Source organism: Lissotriton helveticus, chromosome 9, assembly GCF_964261635.1.
Source record: "Lissotriton helveticus chromosome 9, aLisHel1.1, whole genome shotgun sequence".
Taxonomy (NCBI): domain Eukaryota; kingdom Metazoa; phylum Chordata; class Amphibia; order Caudata; family Salamandridae; genus Lissotriton; species Lissotriton helveticus.
The window spans coordinates 275069312-275088411 of record NC_136070.1 but is presented as its reverse complement, the minus strand read 5'-3'; the positions used below and the strand labels follow the sequence as shown (position 1 = coordinate 275088411).

Sequence of the window (19100 nt, the reverse complement as noted above, 5' to 3'; positions counted from 1 at the left end):
TGGCATGTATTAGATTTAAGTTTGGTGCAAGAGGCGGTAATGGCTGGATTCTTGCAAGGTGAAAGGCAATTGTGTAAAGTTGTGATTTTACTCTTGGTACAGTCTCCAAAGACTTAAAGGTAGCACCAAGATCTTCGGTCTGAGGTTGTATCGGATATCAAACAGATTCAAACTGGTCATACTTTATAATGGGGACTCCGCCTACATTAAGCATCTATATCCCACCAAACCTTACCTTCAGGATATTGATCTGCAACGTGGAGACAATGGCAGATGCTGGTGTTGGGGTGCAAACAAATTAGCAGGGGGGAAGAAACACAGGAGAGTCTGGGGTGAATCACTTGTTGGAAGGAAAAGATCAACCACCCCTGATCCAAAAGGAGCAGCTGTATTAAGAGAATAAGACAACCTCCTACCTCTATTATCTGGATACCTTTCTTATTCGGGTGTGCCCTTCGCTTTTTAAACTTGGCCAGCAAGGAGACATTAGTAAACCTATGAGGAGTCTCAATCAGTGGGAGCCAGTGCTCGCTCTGCTAATGTATCCAGCGCGCTGCTGCAAGCTCCTCCACCTTACCATCCTTTAGAAAAGCACCGAAGAGAAAGCTGTTCAAACAAACCTACAACCTTTTGCAGACTCATTGCACAACCAGGCCTCCTCATCCTGTATAGCTGCTGCTCAAGCTCCCATCCATGACCATTTGGGATGTGAGCTGCCGAACCTGTGCTGCTCCTTTGCTTGTTCGAGTCTGATGATTGACCGCCCCATTCCTACCAGCGCTGTGAAGTGGTCTTTGTAAAATGTGAGTGCATTACAAATCAATCAATAAATCTACTCGCTATCAATGTATAATGGAATTACACATGGACATTGATCAATGTGAATTTGGTTAGGGCTACAGTGAATCTTTTCCATGAATCAAACTTGGAAAGCATCACCTTCAGCACGCACAGGCTCAATGCATAACTACATGCATGGAGATAGTAGAGCGTGTCCATGGGCTGTTTCCCTGGCTCTGGGGTATGTGGACTGATTTGCCTAAACTCCATTTGATACTGAACTACCCTTTTAAGGATGTAGCAGCACTACTTGTGGTACTCATTGCCCCTGTTTTTTATTGATTGGGTCCTATATCAAGACTCCTCTACAACAAAACCTGGTCCTGAAAAAAATGATTTCAGGACACTGTGTAGTGCGTGGGAGGTAACAACACAGACAGACATAGACACACAAAGAGTGTTTAGTAGTATACAAATGGGGTACACCGTGTCTAAGAAAGTAACATGGTAGGTGGATTAAGTATATCTACACCTATTAGTTGACAGGTGATGTTATAGTGAGCACCTCTGCCAATCAGGACCAGGTTTTGTTGTAGAGAATACTTTGAGTGGAGGGTAACCTGGGTCCTTCATGCTCCCTCTATGCTCCTAATTGAGAGGGTCCTATATCAAGACCCCAACCCTGTCTTCTCATCACGCTTTATAAAGTCTTTCTTGTGTTAGGCAAAAGTGGAAGATCTGTATAGACTCCGGGAGTTTTTTTTCTCTCCTTTCCTATTGTGGGCTAAGTAGTTTGAAAGGAGGGTAAGGATCCCAAGTCACCTGTGGAGAGAAGTAGGATCCAGTCTACACACATCCAGCCAGCCTGACATCTTCTGCATGACTTGATGGCTAACGTGGTGTTTTATATCTAGATTCCCTGACTGCATGCTACCCTTCCATATCCTTCATGCCTTCTGGGAGCAGGATAGTCATAGTCCGGTCCCTCTTTGAATTGTGACTTCCTTTCCTGATTGGTTAGTCTAGGAAGTTGCAAGTGGAAATACCTGCCCTCTGGAAAATCTGCCTTCTTCCAGGAGGGTACACAACCTCCTGTCTAAGAGAGCGAAAACTAGAAAGGTATGGCAGCTTAACATGTGGTTTTCTCTCATGTTCCAACTTGTTTCCCAGGGATTGGGATTTTGCCTTGGATGATGACCACCAGCCATTATAATCTGGATACATACAAGGCTCAACTCTATTTTGCTTTCCTGCGGTGCAGTACTATCTTGGAGAGTGCTCTGTTATGCGCAGTGTACGGGTGTCCTTATTAAAATGCAGAAGCGCTGGTTTCCATTCAGATGCCTGTCCATTCTTGTGTTTTGATACTGTCAAACCAAGCAGAGTTATGAACATTGGTAACAGTGCCACTTCATGAAATTACACAACGTTTTGCAGAAAAAAAAAATAGTTTCTTCTAAGTAATTAGCCTGCACTGCATTCCAGTAAATCCGTTTTTTTTTTTTGCAGACTGTGCCACTACATACTGGGACCAACCGTATGCAAATCAGCCGTGGTCCTACTTGAATAGGAAATGTCCAACATCTTCCACCCTCCACTACCAGGCCTCTTCCACTCTTAGTGGGAACCCAAGCAACCCTATAGTGGTTTCAGCCTAGATTTGTAAGAAGCCAGCAAAGTGAAAAGTCCTAGTGTTGTATAATCTATGAGAGGGCGTGGCTCCCAGAATTTGTAACTCCCTTCCCGCAAACATCAGAAAAATTACAAACGCTGTAACATATAAGAGGGAAACTAAGATCTTTCTTATGAGTAAGTTCCTCCCATAGTTACGACAACTCTCCATCTAAGACTTATCATTGAAGTGATTACTAGATACAAATCTTGGGAATGGAGATTATAGAGCCTTAAAGAAAAGCCGTTAAAAGCATTCAAGTACTACCTCAGAACATTGTTTATTCATGTTTAACCTGTACTGGCCCATTATAGTTTTCTTTATATTATCTACTTATAGACTAGGTTTGGAAGTAGTACTAATTAATTTTTATGATCTTATTGCCTTTTATATACATTGTTGTTTTAACCCAAGCCATGTGATGTTAAGCGCTCTGATACCTAAGGGTCATGTTCGCGCTCTAGAAAACTGTTAATAAATAAATAAATTTGAACTCTTCAGTAGAAGCCTCTTTTAGTTGAAGGCCAGTGTTAATGCTGAAGTAGCCACACATTTCGTGCATTAAACCAGTAGTCTTAAACGCCTTCGTAAGACTTTGCCTTAAGTGGAGCGGTCAGTTTCAGTTTTTAAGTGTTGCCAGTGTGACCCTGTAGTACATAAGGAATGTCATCCTGTGTCTAAAGTAATCTTTTCTCGGTATGGCATCCAAATACCTGGTGTAAATCAAAAATCCATTTGGTTCTTATAAAAATATATATGCAAAATACTAAAGCGGTAGGAGTCCCTTGGGAGGTTTTGTTCTCTGAAAAATTGGGTCATCCAAGTGGGAAAGGAATTGAAGGTCTCTTACCATTGATTAAAGCAGTGAGAAGTTTGCAGTTGATTTCAGGCAGCCTTTCTGTGATTGTTAAACTCATTTTTTAATGAAAAAAAGACGCCTTGTTCTTTTTGGTTTTATTTTCGGTCGTCTTCTAATTTGCTTCGAGATTTTGGAGTGTTGAATAAATTAAAGGTTTAAATGCGAGGTGTACCTTTTGCATGTGAGCAGAACCATTCTTCATGCTTAACTGCAGGGTAAATTCCAGTGTGTACCATTGCACGGTATAATCGCCCTCTTACCAAGGCCCAGGACAGGCTGCAGTGTGTGGCATGAATGAGAGCCGATTCACCCTTTCTCTTGAATGTCAGCACAGGCCCCTGTGTGTAGCGCGAGTGAGAAAAGATACTCAATAACGACTTAGTTTTACCCTTGTGTGCGGTGCAGTATTTGTGAGTATTGTCTCACTTGAAGCCTCATCCTGAATTTAGCTCCAACCGCTGGTTTCTTTCTACTGCCTTACCAGATGCTGATTGAATACCTACGGGTACACTCTCACAGCGCTGCCTATGCCACGTCGATGTCCCCTCCAGTTGCTGAGCAAATTATTAGCTCCATGAAGAGCATTATGGGAGAAGATGGAACCACATTTGGTAAGTCAGTTTTATTTTACCACATTAGATAATGCTCTGAATGCTGACCTCGCTCTCTACATGTAGCTTTTGAAAGTTCATATAAAAGCTCATAAAACTTCATATAAAAACATGTGTTTTGAAATTTGCTACCAGATTTTTTTGCCAATCTCACAGTGCTCGCATTGCATTGTTGTGACGTGCTGTAATGTTTTATTTTTTGAGGCCAAAAATGTAAGTGGAGGTCAAAACCGTGAGTTGGGGAGTTCCAGAGTTGATGGTTCTTAATGATCAAACTCCTGCCCCTGTGCTGGATAGTCCAATGGGGCAAGGATGTAAGAGACGTTTGTCAAATGGCATCTCCCTTCCGGGAAGGGGGCTCCTCTTTACCGCCTCTTGAAGACTTATATCCTAGTACAGTAGCTGTGAGCAGCCGTGAAAGTTAGGTTTGTATTTTGACCACAGGGGGGCGGTGTTCACCTACAAGTGGCAATGTAATTGCTAAACGTGTGTATTCTGCACTGGTGGAGTCAAGTACAGAAAGATCAGATAAGTAGAAGCCCAGCAGAATGTTTTCACTTAATAAAACAAAAACACTCAGCAACCGCATATTGTACTTTATTGATCGGAGTCTAAAAATCGCTGTTAATCTGATTTAGCCGAGATGTATAGCATGTGCTTCTTGGAGATGCAGCTAGTGCAACTGACACAAACTTGGCATTTCACAGATAGAGCACCCGTTACAGAGATCTGTGCGAACTGCCTGAAACAGACCTCAAGTGAAGCAAGATTCCGGGAAGCTGTTCTTGGTGATTGTTCAGCAGCTCAGGATGGGGTAAAGGCCGTCTTTTGCCTCCACACTGGAAGGCTCTTTAAAAGAGACTAGCCATAACCCATGCAGAATTCTCTGTCTGATATGCTGTTTTTTCGTTTCCCTTCTCAAAATTATGCAAGTGATTTGTTTATCGAGTGACTGTCTGTGTCCGGGAGACTGGGTTCTCCTCTGAAGGGCTGACAAGCCTAGTTTGACGTCTGCCGTGTTCTCCATGCAAGGAGTCTGCTGCTTGCTTGCTCTCCCCATACGAGACCTTAGCTACAAGCTTCTGCAGATGCGTAGATGACTGCGCGCTGTATTCTTTAGAGCAAAGGCTGGTGTTAACTTGCTCTCTGCAGAAGATGGCTTGGCTGCTAGCTTATTGTGTGCCCAGGAGTCTACTGCTAGCTTGTTCACTAGCAAAGGCAGTGTGTTTCTAGCTGGGTTTCCCGGTGAGCAAAATTTGGCAGCTCTTTTATTCTCTCTGTGGGCAAAGACACGAGTGGACAACTAGCGTGTTCTCTGGTGAAGGCAGTCTAGCTGCGATCTTGTTATTGTGGAGAATGGTGCTAGCTCATTATCTGCTATGGGGAGTGCAAAGTGTAGTTTGCAGCAAGCATGTCCTGAGGAGAATCTGTTGCTTATTTGTTCTCTGCCAAGGTGCGTTAAGTCGCTCCCTTCCCTTCTGTTGAGGGGAGCATTGCTGCAAGTGATTTTCTGCAGATGTTTGGCTGCTTTCCACAGTGCGGCCCAGATGCACAAAAGCCTCTAGAAAGCTCTGTATTTGATATATTATGATCTACACCGATCTTGCCAAATCATGACATTAAATTCTTTTTATAAAGTTGTATCTTGGGTGACTTCCAAATTAAACTTGATTATGGCACAGTTCCACAATTCTATCCATCGCACTTGAGGGAAAAATGGACCTGAGAGCTGCAGCATGCAGTAGAAGCACTAAAGGTAAAACTATGGTGCATTGGGGAACCATAGATGTGACCTTTTCCACACTATTCTGATATTGCCTACTGTGTGACACTGGTCCATGTCTTCTGAAAATGAGTCTACATTTCATAATACTGAAGTGAGTAGAACAGCTTGCTGATCAATTTATCCTTTTTAGGTCCATCTAGACAGTGCATTGTCTGTCTCTTCAAGATTTTTATTTTTTTAAACAATGGCTTAGAGGCCGCCCATTGCTTACTATTGGTTGACTGCATTGCCACTCTCATATGCTTGCTTTTGTATTGGTTAGCTGCCTCCTCTGGAGCATGGATGCGTTACATGTGTCCTTATATTGCTTATTTTATTTAAGCCCTTCTTTTTTATTTGTGTTTAAGCAGTCTACCAGAGTGCGTCTTTTTCAGTTGGCTCCCTCGTGTACTTCTCCCCTTTCCATGCTCCTCTCCTTCCCTTGTCTGTGGTGTTGCTTGCCGGCATTAGAATGCCTTCCCTTCCTAGTCCATGTTGTTGCTTGCCTCCACCCTCCAATCTCACTCTCTCCCTCACGTCCTTCTTTTTGCTTGCTCTCACCCCCCCACATCCGTGTTGCTGCTTGCCCCACCCACATCTGTGTTGTAGTTTGACCTACCCTTCATCCGTGTTGCTTGCCTCCCACCCATCCTCGCTCCCTCTCTAATCTGTGTTGTTGCTTACCTTCACCTTCCCTCCCTCATGTGGTGTTTCTTGCCCCCACCCAACCTCACTCCCTGCCTAGCCCATGTTGTTGCTTGCCTTCACCCTTCCTCCCTCTTCCATGTTGTTGCTATCTTCCCTCCCCCCAACATCACAAAAAGAAAGTGCCAAGCGCCTTGAGACCCTCTGGGTGAGTAGTGCGCTATACAAATGTTAAACGTAAACTTGAACTATGATGCGGACGTCGCTGGCTGCTTCAGAGTGTTTTCCCCCTCACTCTCCAGTGCCTATTGCCATTCTATCCCTCTGTGTTGGCTTCCCACTCCCTCCATGTTGCCTCCCACCCTGCCCTCCCTTTCACCAACTATTAAAAAAAAAAGTGCTGTGATGCAGCTGACGCTAACAGAACTATCACGTTTTTATTTTGATTTTTGATCAACTTTCAGCCATGTTCCATGGCAGTTGAACACCTGTACTAAGTGGCAAAGCATTGACAAAGCAAATGGCTCTGGTGTCAGAGGTGAGACCTATTGGCTTTCCCAGTGCTTGTTTTTAAATGGTTTAGGGAGCTTGAAAGGGAAAAATGGTCCTCAGTGAAGTTTATAGGAATTAGTGGATTTATAAACATGCAAGTAAAGCAGGCTCAACAGCTTCAATAGCCAATAAAACGTGTACCTTGTTGGGCCTAGTCGTCCAGTATGTCCTAAGTGCCTATGTATCTATGTCCTTGAAGCCCCCTGCTGCAACTGCTTTTCAAGCTGTACCTTTCCATCTCTGGTGTTGTTGACCCAGTGTCAGAAACTTGCGTAACTAATGGTGACCTTTGGCTGCAGCCAGGCACTCCTTAAGGAAATGGGCAATTGTGCTTGATGGGACTGATGTTTTTACCTTTACCTTTTGTGCTTTACTTTGTACACGAGACACATACTCTACTAAGTAGCTGAGAAGCATTCGAACCCCAGCTTCATGCAGTCATGCTTTAAACCACTGTAGTGACATCCTGTGTGACTGCAGTTAAATAACAGGCTATTTGGCATGCTTTTGAGTCCTGCTGAAGCATTTAAATGCCAAGAAATCTTAGTGCACTAGTCCTCCTATTCAGGCCTTGACTCGTTTCAGTTTACACTTCGCTCACTTCATTGCTTCCACACAAGCTGCATTGGTCCATTTTAGAGATGTATTCTTTGGAATGTATGTGTGGTTCACGCTTGGACATTCTGCATTAGTACTTCTGCTTTAAAATGTTTGGCAACTGTTCTTTCTTTTCCACACAGTGTTCCAGTCTCTGTAGACATTAGACTGTATGTCCTGCAGCACAGGGGACACAACAGTTTTCTGTTGTGTGGTTATGAGGTTTTCTGCCTCTGCCCTCTTTAAAGGTTACCAGACCTGGTAGCGCATTGAAGAGTACATCCATTGCACAAGTCCAACGCCCTAGGACAATTTTTTATTAAAGCCATCTGAATTATAGAAAGTTCCTTTTCAGTTACTAAAAGAACTTTGTTTTCCTCTTGTACCTCATAATGATCATAAAGCTGCTCATATGTTCAGTATATATACGTTCAGTATATATCAAGTATATTCAAGTATATTAAATAAAATATCAAAACTGGTAATATCAATTTCTGAAGATTTTTGTAAGTAATAGTAAGAAGACCAACAAAAGAATTTACAAACGTAGACGTGCCTTAACCATGTGTCCGCTGATGTCAAGAAAACCCTGTGCTTGAATGGAGCAAATACTGAGATTCTTGTGTTCTTAAGAGAAAATTCCCCTTTGATCGGCAACATACCCATGGAAGCCCACTCTGTACACCTACAAAGAAACTGGCATTTGGCTGCCCACCTTTGATTCTCCCAATTGTTTTCTAAATTTTTTTTTAGTAAACGTTTACTACAAAACCAATTTTGCGTCTTCAAATAGCACACGAAGACAGCAGTGGCAAGGCTAGATGTTAGCCCGAACTATTGTGTTCCTAATATCAAAAGTCCAAAAAGTCTTTACACATGATGCTCCAAGGACATCAATTGTCCACCACACTAAAACAGTGAAGCAACGCTCCCCACAATGTATATTACTCCTGAGCTCCGTAGTGTGAAGTTAAAAAGAATTCAAATTTGTTCCAAATACAGTCCTTATAATTTTCTTTATTTTCTTCTTCTTTATGCATCCAACAAATGTTTAAATTCTGTAGCCCACACGTTTTGTCATTAAGGTGCACCAACGAATGACTTCCTCAGGCCTACCACAATAAATTAAAAATGGGATACCAATACTAAACAACAACTATTGACTGTTCCCCATCACCGCACTGACTGTATCATTTCCTGTGGAAAGTAAGTATCCAGTGGCAGAGGCCATTCAAATATGGCAAAAGAGTACACGTCACAAGAGGAAAGTTGAAATCCGTGTGCAAACCCCAAAGTAGCCATAATCGAAAAAGAAAATAACACTTCTTCCTTGTATCCCGATACAAAAGTGTGTGTCTGTGCTACAGTGACCATCGCAAATATAAAATCAAATGTGGAAAGAAACCTTAGGAACCCCATAATCACCACACCAACACAATACTCTTACTTGGTGATACTATCCAGTATTGTATCTCAACAAAAGGATCCAAAATAAAAGCATTGTCGCGTATCTCAAACCTAGATCAATACAAATATCTGATGAATAACTACATCAACCCCAAATGAATATTGTCTTGAATGTATCCTCATATCCAAAGTTCTCACCTAGTTTATAAGTACACTCGACGTATTTCCTAAAGGGCAATGTTGCTTCAGTAAATCATAATATCTATGGAACAAAATAGAATAAGGTAACCGTTCTCCCTTACAGCAAATAGAAACATACTCATCGAGATAATACAGTTGATAAAACATTACCCTTCGGTAAACTAAGTTCGAGTTGTGCACAAACCCCGGTCTATGCTCATGTATATATTTCCATATTAACAACGATAAAGAAAGTTAATGGCCTGTCGTGTACCAAATTGAATTGTCTGCACACATCTACAGTGTGCATTAGTCCCTAAACCCAACTTACTGGTAGAACAACCGAATGTCAGTGACCAACGTCTCTAATGGTGCCATCTTAGAGAACCTATTTCGCATACATTCGACGACTGGCTAGAATTGTAATAGAAGCAGGTTTAAAAATCAACGCCATCTTTGAATTTCAGAATCATAGAATTTCTGAACCCTGTGTAACAGAACCAGGCATTAAATATATCGTAAAATTCAGCAGCAAATGTAAATATATTTAAAAAAAATCTCCTGACAATACCAATTATCAGTATTTATTACTCAGAGTACCTTATTATACATACAATCAATAACGAACTTGAACAAAATGTATCTATTTAAATCAGCGTCATCTTTAAGTATTCAGTAATTCACTGAATCAATGCATACTATTTAACAAAAGCAGACCAATATGAAAGTATAGAATCACGCAAATGTGTCAACGAACCCTCTTCTCTTAATACCATAATCTTTAGCCAATACCTGGTGTATATCCTAAAAATATCATTAATACGAATGTCCCAAGTAACGTAATGATCATATCTCCTGCGGACCATATCCAATAGTGAACTTAAACCAGAAGAGCAGCAGATGTAATGCCGCCACTCGCAATTGTGTAATATATTGTTTGTACAGGTGGGTCAACACCCTGTCTCTAAAATCCGGATCAATTCATAAAGAAAAAAATATTACATATTCTCAACATCCTAATGTGTGTAATATAGCATACTGCCTGCTACCGTGTCGCATACTTAGACGAGTAAGAAAGTTTAAAGAGCCCATGCTAACATATATATAACCGTCATATCACATAATAAAGTGCATATGTCGTCAAACAAAACCCAAGATTTGGAAGTACAATGTAATCTTCTTACTACACTCACCAAATACGGATATATGCCCCTATACAAATATGCCTGTCCAAGTAGTCCGTAATATTTCCTATAACCCAATAAGGTGAAGGGAGGACAGGATAAAGAAAAGGGGGGTCATAAGACAAAAGAGGAAAGGAGGATAGAGAACAGAAACCGCTTGCATCAAAGGGCTATCACCATTTCACCATACTGATTTGCAAGTGCACATTAGTTATTATACTAAAATTGCAAAATCTCTTGTTCCTTAGTGTACGGTTGTAGGAAGCAGATGAACAGATATGTCAACAGCATAGTCAGTCATAGTCTTCAAAAAGCACCCTGACATTAAAGGGGGCTACTTTTTTATGCAAGTGCACGTTGTGCAAAAGCAGAATGTCATCAGTTACAGTCAAGTTAGCCAGTGTTTCCCTATGCTGTAGTGAGTGGAAGCAGAATGTGAATGACACATCACTATATGCATAGATGAAAAGGTCTGGTTGAATGCTACTTATAATCCAAATGTCTTGGCTGATACCAGACCTTGGAAGTTCTGTTCTATGTAGACGTTACTATTTCAGCTCAAACAAAGCTGTGGTTCAGGATGTAAATCTTCACATATCATTGCTCGGAAAGATCTTGCCCATGCTCCACTGCCCCCCGTGCACATAACTGACATAATCCTTGGTAATGGCAAGCAGGACTTATGCAATTTATGGTTCCTCCCGAAAAATGACAAAAATAGTCCAGCAATTGCAAAATGGCCCTTCAAGAATGTGCCTAAACCTCTCAAAACGTGAACCTGAAAAGCCAGCATTAAAATCACTTCACTGGCTACTGATGGAAGAGCGAATCGTGTTTAAGGTTCTCTGTGTAATAAAGCATTTTGGAACACTGGCCAGGTATACTTGCTGAATCTTACCCCATCACATTCCAACCGTGAATCTCTGGTCAGCTACAGCACACCTATTCACCCAATAAATCTTCCTAAAAAATATACAGAAGCAGATCCCTAGGAATTCAAGGTCCAAAGTTGTGGGACACTCCGAAATCGAACATTGAGGACAGAATAGATCTACATTTCAGGATACTCCTAAAAATAGAAGTATGCAGAATAGCCTTTGATTCAGACACTGACTTGATAGAGAGGAATTAGGAATATCGGGGAGATGTCCTGTTCTGTAGTTGATTGGACTCCACAATCCTGAAAAATAATTTGAACTGTAGAGGGCTTTGAAGAATCATGGAGTCAACATGCTGAATTATATTAAACTTAAAAATAAATAAACATCTAAGGCAAATCTGCAAAGACTCCACTGTTCTCTAAGTTCTGTCTCTCGTTTGAAAATGTATCTTTCTTCATTATAGTGGTTCACTGACCAAGGTAGATGTCTGAGACGCATGCAATGGCCAAAAGTCCGAGCCTTCAGACAGTGACCAAGGACTTAGTAATCTAAAGTCTAAAATATTGGTAAAACTAATTTATCCCAGAAGGACATGAGAACGTTCAAATTTTACATGCTATTGACTGAAATGCTGTTTTAACCTTGCACCATGTGAGGACTGGCAAGCTGTTATTATCACATCTGCTGCTGCTGCTTCTATTAGTGAGGAACATTATTGGACTGATCACTGATTGACTGAAGTCCACAAAGCAGCTTCAACTTGATTAGTCATTTTTCTCAGGATGTCTATTCAGTTACTCCTATAATCAACATATCTTTGATCATTTTGTGCCAGCCCTACCCTTCGATGCAGAGTTGGCTGCGAAGGCTAGTCTGGTGTTGCCCGCTGAGCTTGATAAGAAACTACCTTCCGAGCTAATTCGCTACATTAGTCTAGATTAGTCTAGATTTTGGTAGAAACTTTGCATTACAAGAATACCTTGTGTTACTGCTTCCCATCAAGGATCGTACACACCTAGAACTTGGAGAAAACCTGCTGCTAGGAAGATTGCAGAACCCTTGCCCTGTATAGTATGGGAGTTTCCTCACCCTGAAAGCCAGCCAACTGAATTATGTGTTGATGACAAAAGTGAAAGAGCCTATCCAAGAGTATTACGGTCTTTGCAGACCAGCTGACCAATCTGAGGCCAGAAGCATTTGTGAAGATCTGCATAGTCTAAAAGTTAAGGCTGTGCCTAGGTCATTAAAGGGCTGCTGGAGCTGGTTTGATTGCACTGTTCTTTGAAATATGAATTTGCACAAGCTATTATCATTGTGCTTGTGTCATGATCGTGGTAATGTCACTGGATTTTCCTTTCACCACAAGTCCTTAGGTGTGTTCTATTGGCTGGGGTAGTTTACTTGATTCCAGGTCCATTTGACCCATCTGTCTGACATACATTTCTGTTGATAGTACAGCAGTGCCTTACACCTTAATCTTTGCGCCTTGGTCGCTGATGAGAACCTATAAATCTAGTGGGTTCCCCAGATCCTCTGCTTTTCGCATGCCACTGAAAAATATTGAGGCCAGGTATTTTTAAGATGAAGAGCTCATGTTTGTTACGTGTGAAGAGCCTACAGTGGGCAGTAGGTCTTTTCCCAGCACTTGCTGCTGTCATTTTGGAACATTAACACTTGGGACTGGTTGGGCCTGTAAATGGAACGTCATACCTTGCCAGTTGTTGCCACAGTCCTCAACCTCTAGACCCCCTATAGCCCTGGTTAACTGGATTTTGAAAAATTGTCAATGGGACCAGTTTGTTTAGACATGCAGAAATCAGCTTTTTTGGGTTTGGAATCCCAGTTCAAATGTTCTTTTTTTTTTTCTCAAGTTTTCAGAAGCCTTGGGGCAAACCTATTGAATTGCCTTCTCATGCACCGAGGGCCACTGAGATACTAGGGCATGAGTTAGAGTTATAGCACATTTTATGCATGTGTAGCATTCTGGGTAGCACCTACAGTCATTGAGGAACACTGCATATAATTGAGAACCGAGACTAAATGTTTCCAAAAATTTCCTTCAGCCTATTTGTTGACTTCATTTTGAGACTCTTACCACATGAAAGCTATAAATCTGTATTGGGTTGTATCCCGGCCTCCGAAGTTGCAAGGGTCATTACATTTTGTGTTCTTTATTTCAAGTGTCGTACTTTATTTGGCTGTAAATAAAGGCCTGTTCTTTGGAAAAGCAGCATTTGTTTTTTCGGGGTTTAATTGCTACGTAAAATTGTATCGGCCATTCAAACCTACTACAGCCTCCTGAATTAAGACTTAACAGCTTGACTTAGCTACTTTTTCGGTCAGGTGTGCAAAGGGAGTTGCTTGGTTTTTTAAATAGAGTGCAGATGTACCTGAAACCCTGTAACACCAGTTACAAATGTACCTACCATGAATACTCCTCAGTAACAACTGACTGCCCCAGTACCCAGTGCTTTAGAACGAATGGTATTGGAAAGTGAGAGTCTGTAGAGGTTGCAGAACCTTGAAACAACAAGTCCCTTTATTCTTGCATCCCACTTTCTATCCTATACTCCTGTCCATTAAATATTTCTGGGTCGCAGGTGTTCAAGAAAATGAGTTGTGTAGGTAGAACAATAGTATATTAAAACTGCTGAGCTGTCCAATGGTATGGACACATTAATTTTGTTAGGCACAGGGTCAGACTGATTTGCATATGGCCATGTCTGAACTGGTGTGGTGGAGTGAGCTAAAGAATGATGATGGATTAAACCCAGATCAGTTGACTAGGGGTGAGTGTTTGATTTGCTCAAACGCTCCGTCCATCATCCCCTTTGGTATCACTTTGTTCGCCCTAAGTTAGCAGGGTATGCCCAGATGTGGGTCCCTTGCTCACTTTGCCACTGGATTCAAGCTAGCCTGGCTGATGACGGCTGATTAGCCAGAAACTGTTCCCAGGATGCTTGTTTCCGGTCCAGGGAAGGCATGGCTTGCCAATTTGGGCTGGATTGTTCCCATGAGGCACAGGGTCAGGCTGATTTGCATATGGCCATGTCTGAACTGGGGTGGTGCAGTGAGCTAAAGAATGATGATGGATTAAACCCAGATCAGTTGACTGGGGGTGAGTGTTTGATTTGCTCAAACGCCCCGTCCATCATCCGCATTGGTATCACATTAATTTTGTTAGGCACGGGTAGATTAAGTGATTTGCCCAGAATCACAGGATAGTGAGCGTCCCTGCCGAGACTCTAACCTGGTTCCCCAGCTTCGCGTTTGACCACTCCAGCCGTTAGGCCTCATACTCTCCCCCAATATCTTTGCCCATTTTGGCCATCTTTGCTGTATAAAAGATTTATGTCCCTGGACATTTCTCATGGCAAGTTATACTCTCTTGCATACTAATTTTGCAATTTCGCTGTAAGCTACCTGCTTCAATGTGGCTGCCATCTGGAAAGGATGAAAACTTTCTTTTTATATTTTGAAAATTGTTACCTATTGCCAATGTTGTGGACATCTGGAAAGTATGCAATTTACACTTGAGATGCCTGGTAGCCGTCATTGGTTTTGGCAGTGCCTTGGCAATTTTAAAATCATTGACAAAGCCAATAGTGGTGACTAAAAGATTTTTCAAAGCAGGGCCAGTTGCCTGTGAAAGTGCTTAGCTTGTTAGATATGTTACCCAATTTTCTCATAACACCCATCCTCATTCTTTCCTGTATCTTTTTAACTTTAATCAGTTGCCTCATTCTAGCACACACCTGGGTCCATTTTAACCTTTTCTGCACGTCTTAGCTCTTCCATCTTTTGTCGAATCGATGGGCTCTCTCTTGCTATGTTCTCCCTTGCCTCAGTTCGTATATGAGGGATCACATCACATTTATGTTTCCACGCTTTTCTTTCCCCTTGTGCTGCCTCTTGCCTTCATGCATGTGTGGTCGTTCTTTGTCCCTTGCTTCACCCCACACATATCTGATCGCCGTCTCCTCCCCCAATCCATGTCCAGTCGCTCACCCCCTCCCAAATCATGTCCGCACGTTCAGCTGCTCCAGCAGGGTCCCGGCATCCTTTGTTGGTTTATGGTAATTGTCTCCAAACAGTTAATCTGGTGAATTAGGTCAGGCTGGGGTTTTGTGTCGTTTTGTTTGTAAATTTAATTAAGTGATAATGTGAAGAATGTTTGGGTTGGCCTTAAGTCAGTCGCGGCTCTGGAGACGGGTATAAAGGAGGGGTCCGTCTAGGACAGGGTGGAATTGAGGGGTGCTCTGCAAACACTCGCCACCTTGACAGTCCCTAGTTCGCCATCTAAAGCACAGTAGATTGGATTCAGCTTTCTCAGATGGCCTAGTAAATGTTGACGAGTCGTTAAAAGTAAATACACCGAGGCTCGGGGCTGCATGAGCAGGGTAAGGCACTAATTGCATTAGTCAAACTAGTCTTGAGATGTTGTAATATTTTTACATATTGCTTGATATTGGACTTTATCCTCTTTCTAAACATGCACAGTTTTTGGGACACAAAAAGATGAGTTGTTGAGGATGCCACATATAAACTGAATGTAAACGCGGAGATTAAAAACTCGTGTTTCCATTGATGTACAGCTGAACACTTGGCATATTTCCCTTAATTAAGGTTAATGAATTGGGGTGATTCAGCCTGGTGTCTTTTCTCATTTGGGCAGTTAAGGGAGTATAATAGGGTAGTTCTGTGACTGGAATTGTGCGCTGTTTGGTTCTAAAATGTATGCAACAACTCCTGCTCTAGGAGATTCAGTGCTTCTTCTTAGGGTAAGATTTCAAAACACTGGTGCCGTCTAGAATAGACAACTGCATGTCTTTCCTGGCAAGGCCCACCAAAATCCGTCTCGCTCCACTAAAAGCAGTTCTGCATGCACAGCACGTTTCATCTCTGGGGCCAAGAGGTATGACTATATTTTACCTGTTCTGTTAGTGCTTCATTGGCTGTTAGACTTGACACCCTTGGGAGGTAGTCCCCCAACATTTTCCCTCCTATTTTGTTGAAGTAGTTTCTGTTGGCTTTAGGACTCTGTCCACTTTACCACTTGTATCCTGTGCTAAGTAGGGGTGGGCGATAAACTCAGTTCCGCCTGTGGAGCTGGTGGAGTTTTGGCCACTCGATTCGGCCAAATTCTGCCAACCGCCGTGTGGCAGAGTTTTTTCTCACGCGCAGCTCGCCATCGATAAATTGGCGAGCAAGATTTAGCAACCCGTAGCAAGATTTTTGTTGGCTAGAAGGGTACCCAGCAACAATTACCCACCTCAAGTCAATTTTCACTTTGAAGACCTATCTCTCCCATAAACCAACACTAGGTTACCTTTTTTCATTTTATAAGTGCAAACTTTTGATTGGGAGCAGATGGAGATATGCTGTTTTTACTCAAATTAATTGTAATAGAAAATCCTGCTTAATGTTAAAGTCAGATTTTAAGTTACCAAAGCCCAGAGCCTTTCGTTCCCATTGAACCCAGATAATTGCTGCATATTACTAACCCGAAGACAGTCAAACGGATCATTTTTTATCTTGCTTGCACTACGGCAGATGACCTCCTTGCTACGCTTTTGGCCAAGCCGAATAAATCTGGTGGGAGCAGACTTCACAAAATGCTGAAGCTCTGCTGCTAGAACTTCCAAACTTTAAATAGGAACGATTTATAGCACAATCCTTTTCAGGGAGTGTTGCCAGAGTCTGGAACTCCTTACCAGCGGGCTTACGTACACTATACTCTCACTGACTATCTTCAAATCCCAAATTAGAGCCCATCTGGTGAAAAGACGCTTCAGTTTATTTCTCTCACTGAACAACATGTTCAAATTTTCTAACTCTGTGTGATTGGAGTAACTTGTGATTCTTATATATTGTTTCTGTTTCTTTTGTAAAAAGCTCTAATGTATTTGGAAAATATCTCCGCAGAATAAGATCGCATAAATAAAGGTGGGAGCCATAGTGTAGGATGTAGTTTATTGATAAAGAGCAGGGCTTTAACACCTTCCATGCGGCCGCGATTTTGCGTAAGTGCGGCACTTCCGCAAAACGGGCGGGGCCGCGTCGGCCATTTGCCGACGGCAGCACCAGCGAGGTAGTGCTGCCGACGGCAGCATGGAAGGGGTTAAGTGGGTCAGGTCCGGCTGTTCTATAAAGCGGGTGCTGGGACGGGTCCCTATAGGACAATCCATTTTTGCCCGTATCCCCAGAGTGGAAAAAAATCTTGACTCTGCAGCAGTAACTGCCTTTGATGTAAGGTCAAAGAGACTCGTTCTACTTATTACACTGTCTCATCATTTCACAACTGATACATTTTCAATATTATATACAACGGAGCCATATGTGTTGCTTATTTATCTTATGCAACTCACAACCATTGACAAAGTCAACAGTCCTGGTATGTGTTTTAAATGGAAAAATAAAAGTGCAGGTACTCTGTATCAGAGTACCCGCTTGTTTCTCAGAAGTGATGCAGGTACTCTCCATCTCAAAATAAAAAGTGCTGGTACTCTGTACCGGACACTACTGGCCCATTTAAAGCACTGGCTGGTTTATTGTAGGTGTCAGGTGACTTGGGTGCACTTTCAGAAGCAGCAAAATACCACTCTGGCGGCACACTATGCCAAGCACAGATTTCTAGTTTACGTGTTTTTCTAAACCACGCCCATATTTACATTGGCCACGCCCCTTCGATCCATCTTTTTTTCCATCACACTTAAAGCCCTGGCTAAGGAGATCACGTGTCTTGTAAAGGCTGTTGCAGTTACAATGCTGCACCAGATGACGCCGGTCATAGTGTTTTATGCCTGGTAAATAAAAATGCATTGACCGCAATCTGAGCCCTGTGTAGACTTAACTGAGCTTCGGCAGCCACGTTCTAATAGAAGGTAGGCGCAGGCCCCCGCCTCCTCCCCCACACGTAAAATTGAGGTTAAAATCCTGAGTTGGTGCTGAGCTGGGCCCGTTACGAAGGTCTCCATGATGGACTGGGTTAATGGGGCGTTAAATCCTCACCTGCAGAGAGCGGGAGGGGCTCCGTCCTCGGTTGTTGTTTTTTTCTTTTTTTATTATCACACTCCGCATTGTGAAGTGGCTGCTCAAGTGGGACATGGGAAGTGTTGGAAAAACAAACCCTGTTCGGGGTCATAAAGAGTGAGCGCTTCCTGCCCGCGCTCCCTGGGGGGCTGACGGCTCTTTGCAGCTCCCATTGCGGGGCCAGCGGGGAACTGTGTGCAGGGACCGGGCCGCAGACCTCCGACCCCCGCCACATCGAGGCCCCGCGCTCTGCATTTCAGAGCCGCCTGTGGCACGAGCAAGGGCTCTTCTGTTACTTGGAGAGCTGCTCAGTAATTGTATAAAGGGCCCGCCGCTGACACTAAGGAGATAGATAGATAGAATTATAAAGCACTGCTGAGTCACAAAAGCCATTGAACTGAGTTTATCCACCAACCCTGGGCTGCCTGTGTACACTTGCATTTTCAGAACTGCCTTCTCTTTCACGAAGGAGCTGGGATGTGTGCTCACAGCGGGTGCTGCTTTATCCATAGACCCTGTGTTGACATCCAGAAGGGCCGGAACGCCTGCTCGATGCCCTACGGGCTTTAGACCCCACTGTCCCTCCTTCTATGGATTCTGGAGCACAAGGGCAGCTCCGCCTCCAACCGCACGAAGGGCAGCTCATCAGCACTGCTTGCCACCGAGGGAAAGTACACACCACCCTGGAGCCAGCACAATGCTTTACTACGCTCCTACTGAGATGGGGAAATCGTACTAATGTTTTGTACGGAGTTACAAATTAAGTGGGGAAAAAATGCACTCATCTGCAGAATTATAACATTCTCAGCTCTAAATATTCACAGCAATAGCATTTCTGAAGTAACTAATTTATCTGATGCCACTGACCAGCATTGGCAAAGACAATTGGCGTTGCGTGTTTTAGGCTTGTCATCTGGGATAGAGCATGTGTTTTA

At 42.8% G+C, this 19100-nt stretch overlaps 1 protein-coding gene across 1 annotated transcript in view; it reads left to right on the top strand.

Moving 5' to 3' along the window:
* Positions 1 to 19100, top strand: part of SPTLC2 (serine palmitoyltransferase long chain base subunit 2) — a 340212-nt gene that overhangs the window by 225535 nt on the left and 95577 nt on the right. Inside the window, exon 9 of the mRNA XM_078659973.1 lies at positions 3796 to 3922. Coding sequence (XP_078516099.1) covers positions 3796 to 3922 — 127 coding nt within the window. The remainder of the gene's footprint in view (positions 1 to 3795; positions 3923 to 19100) is intronic.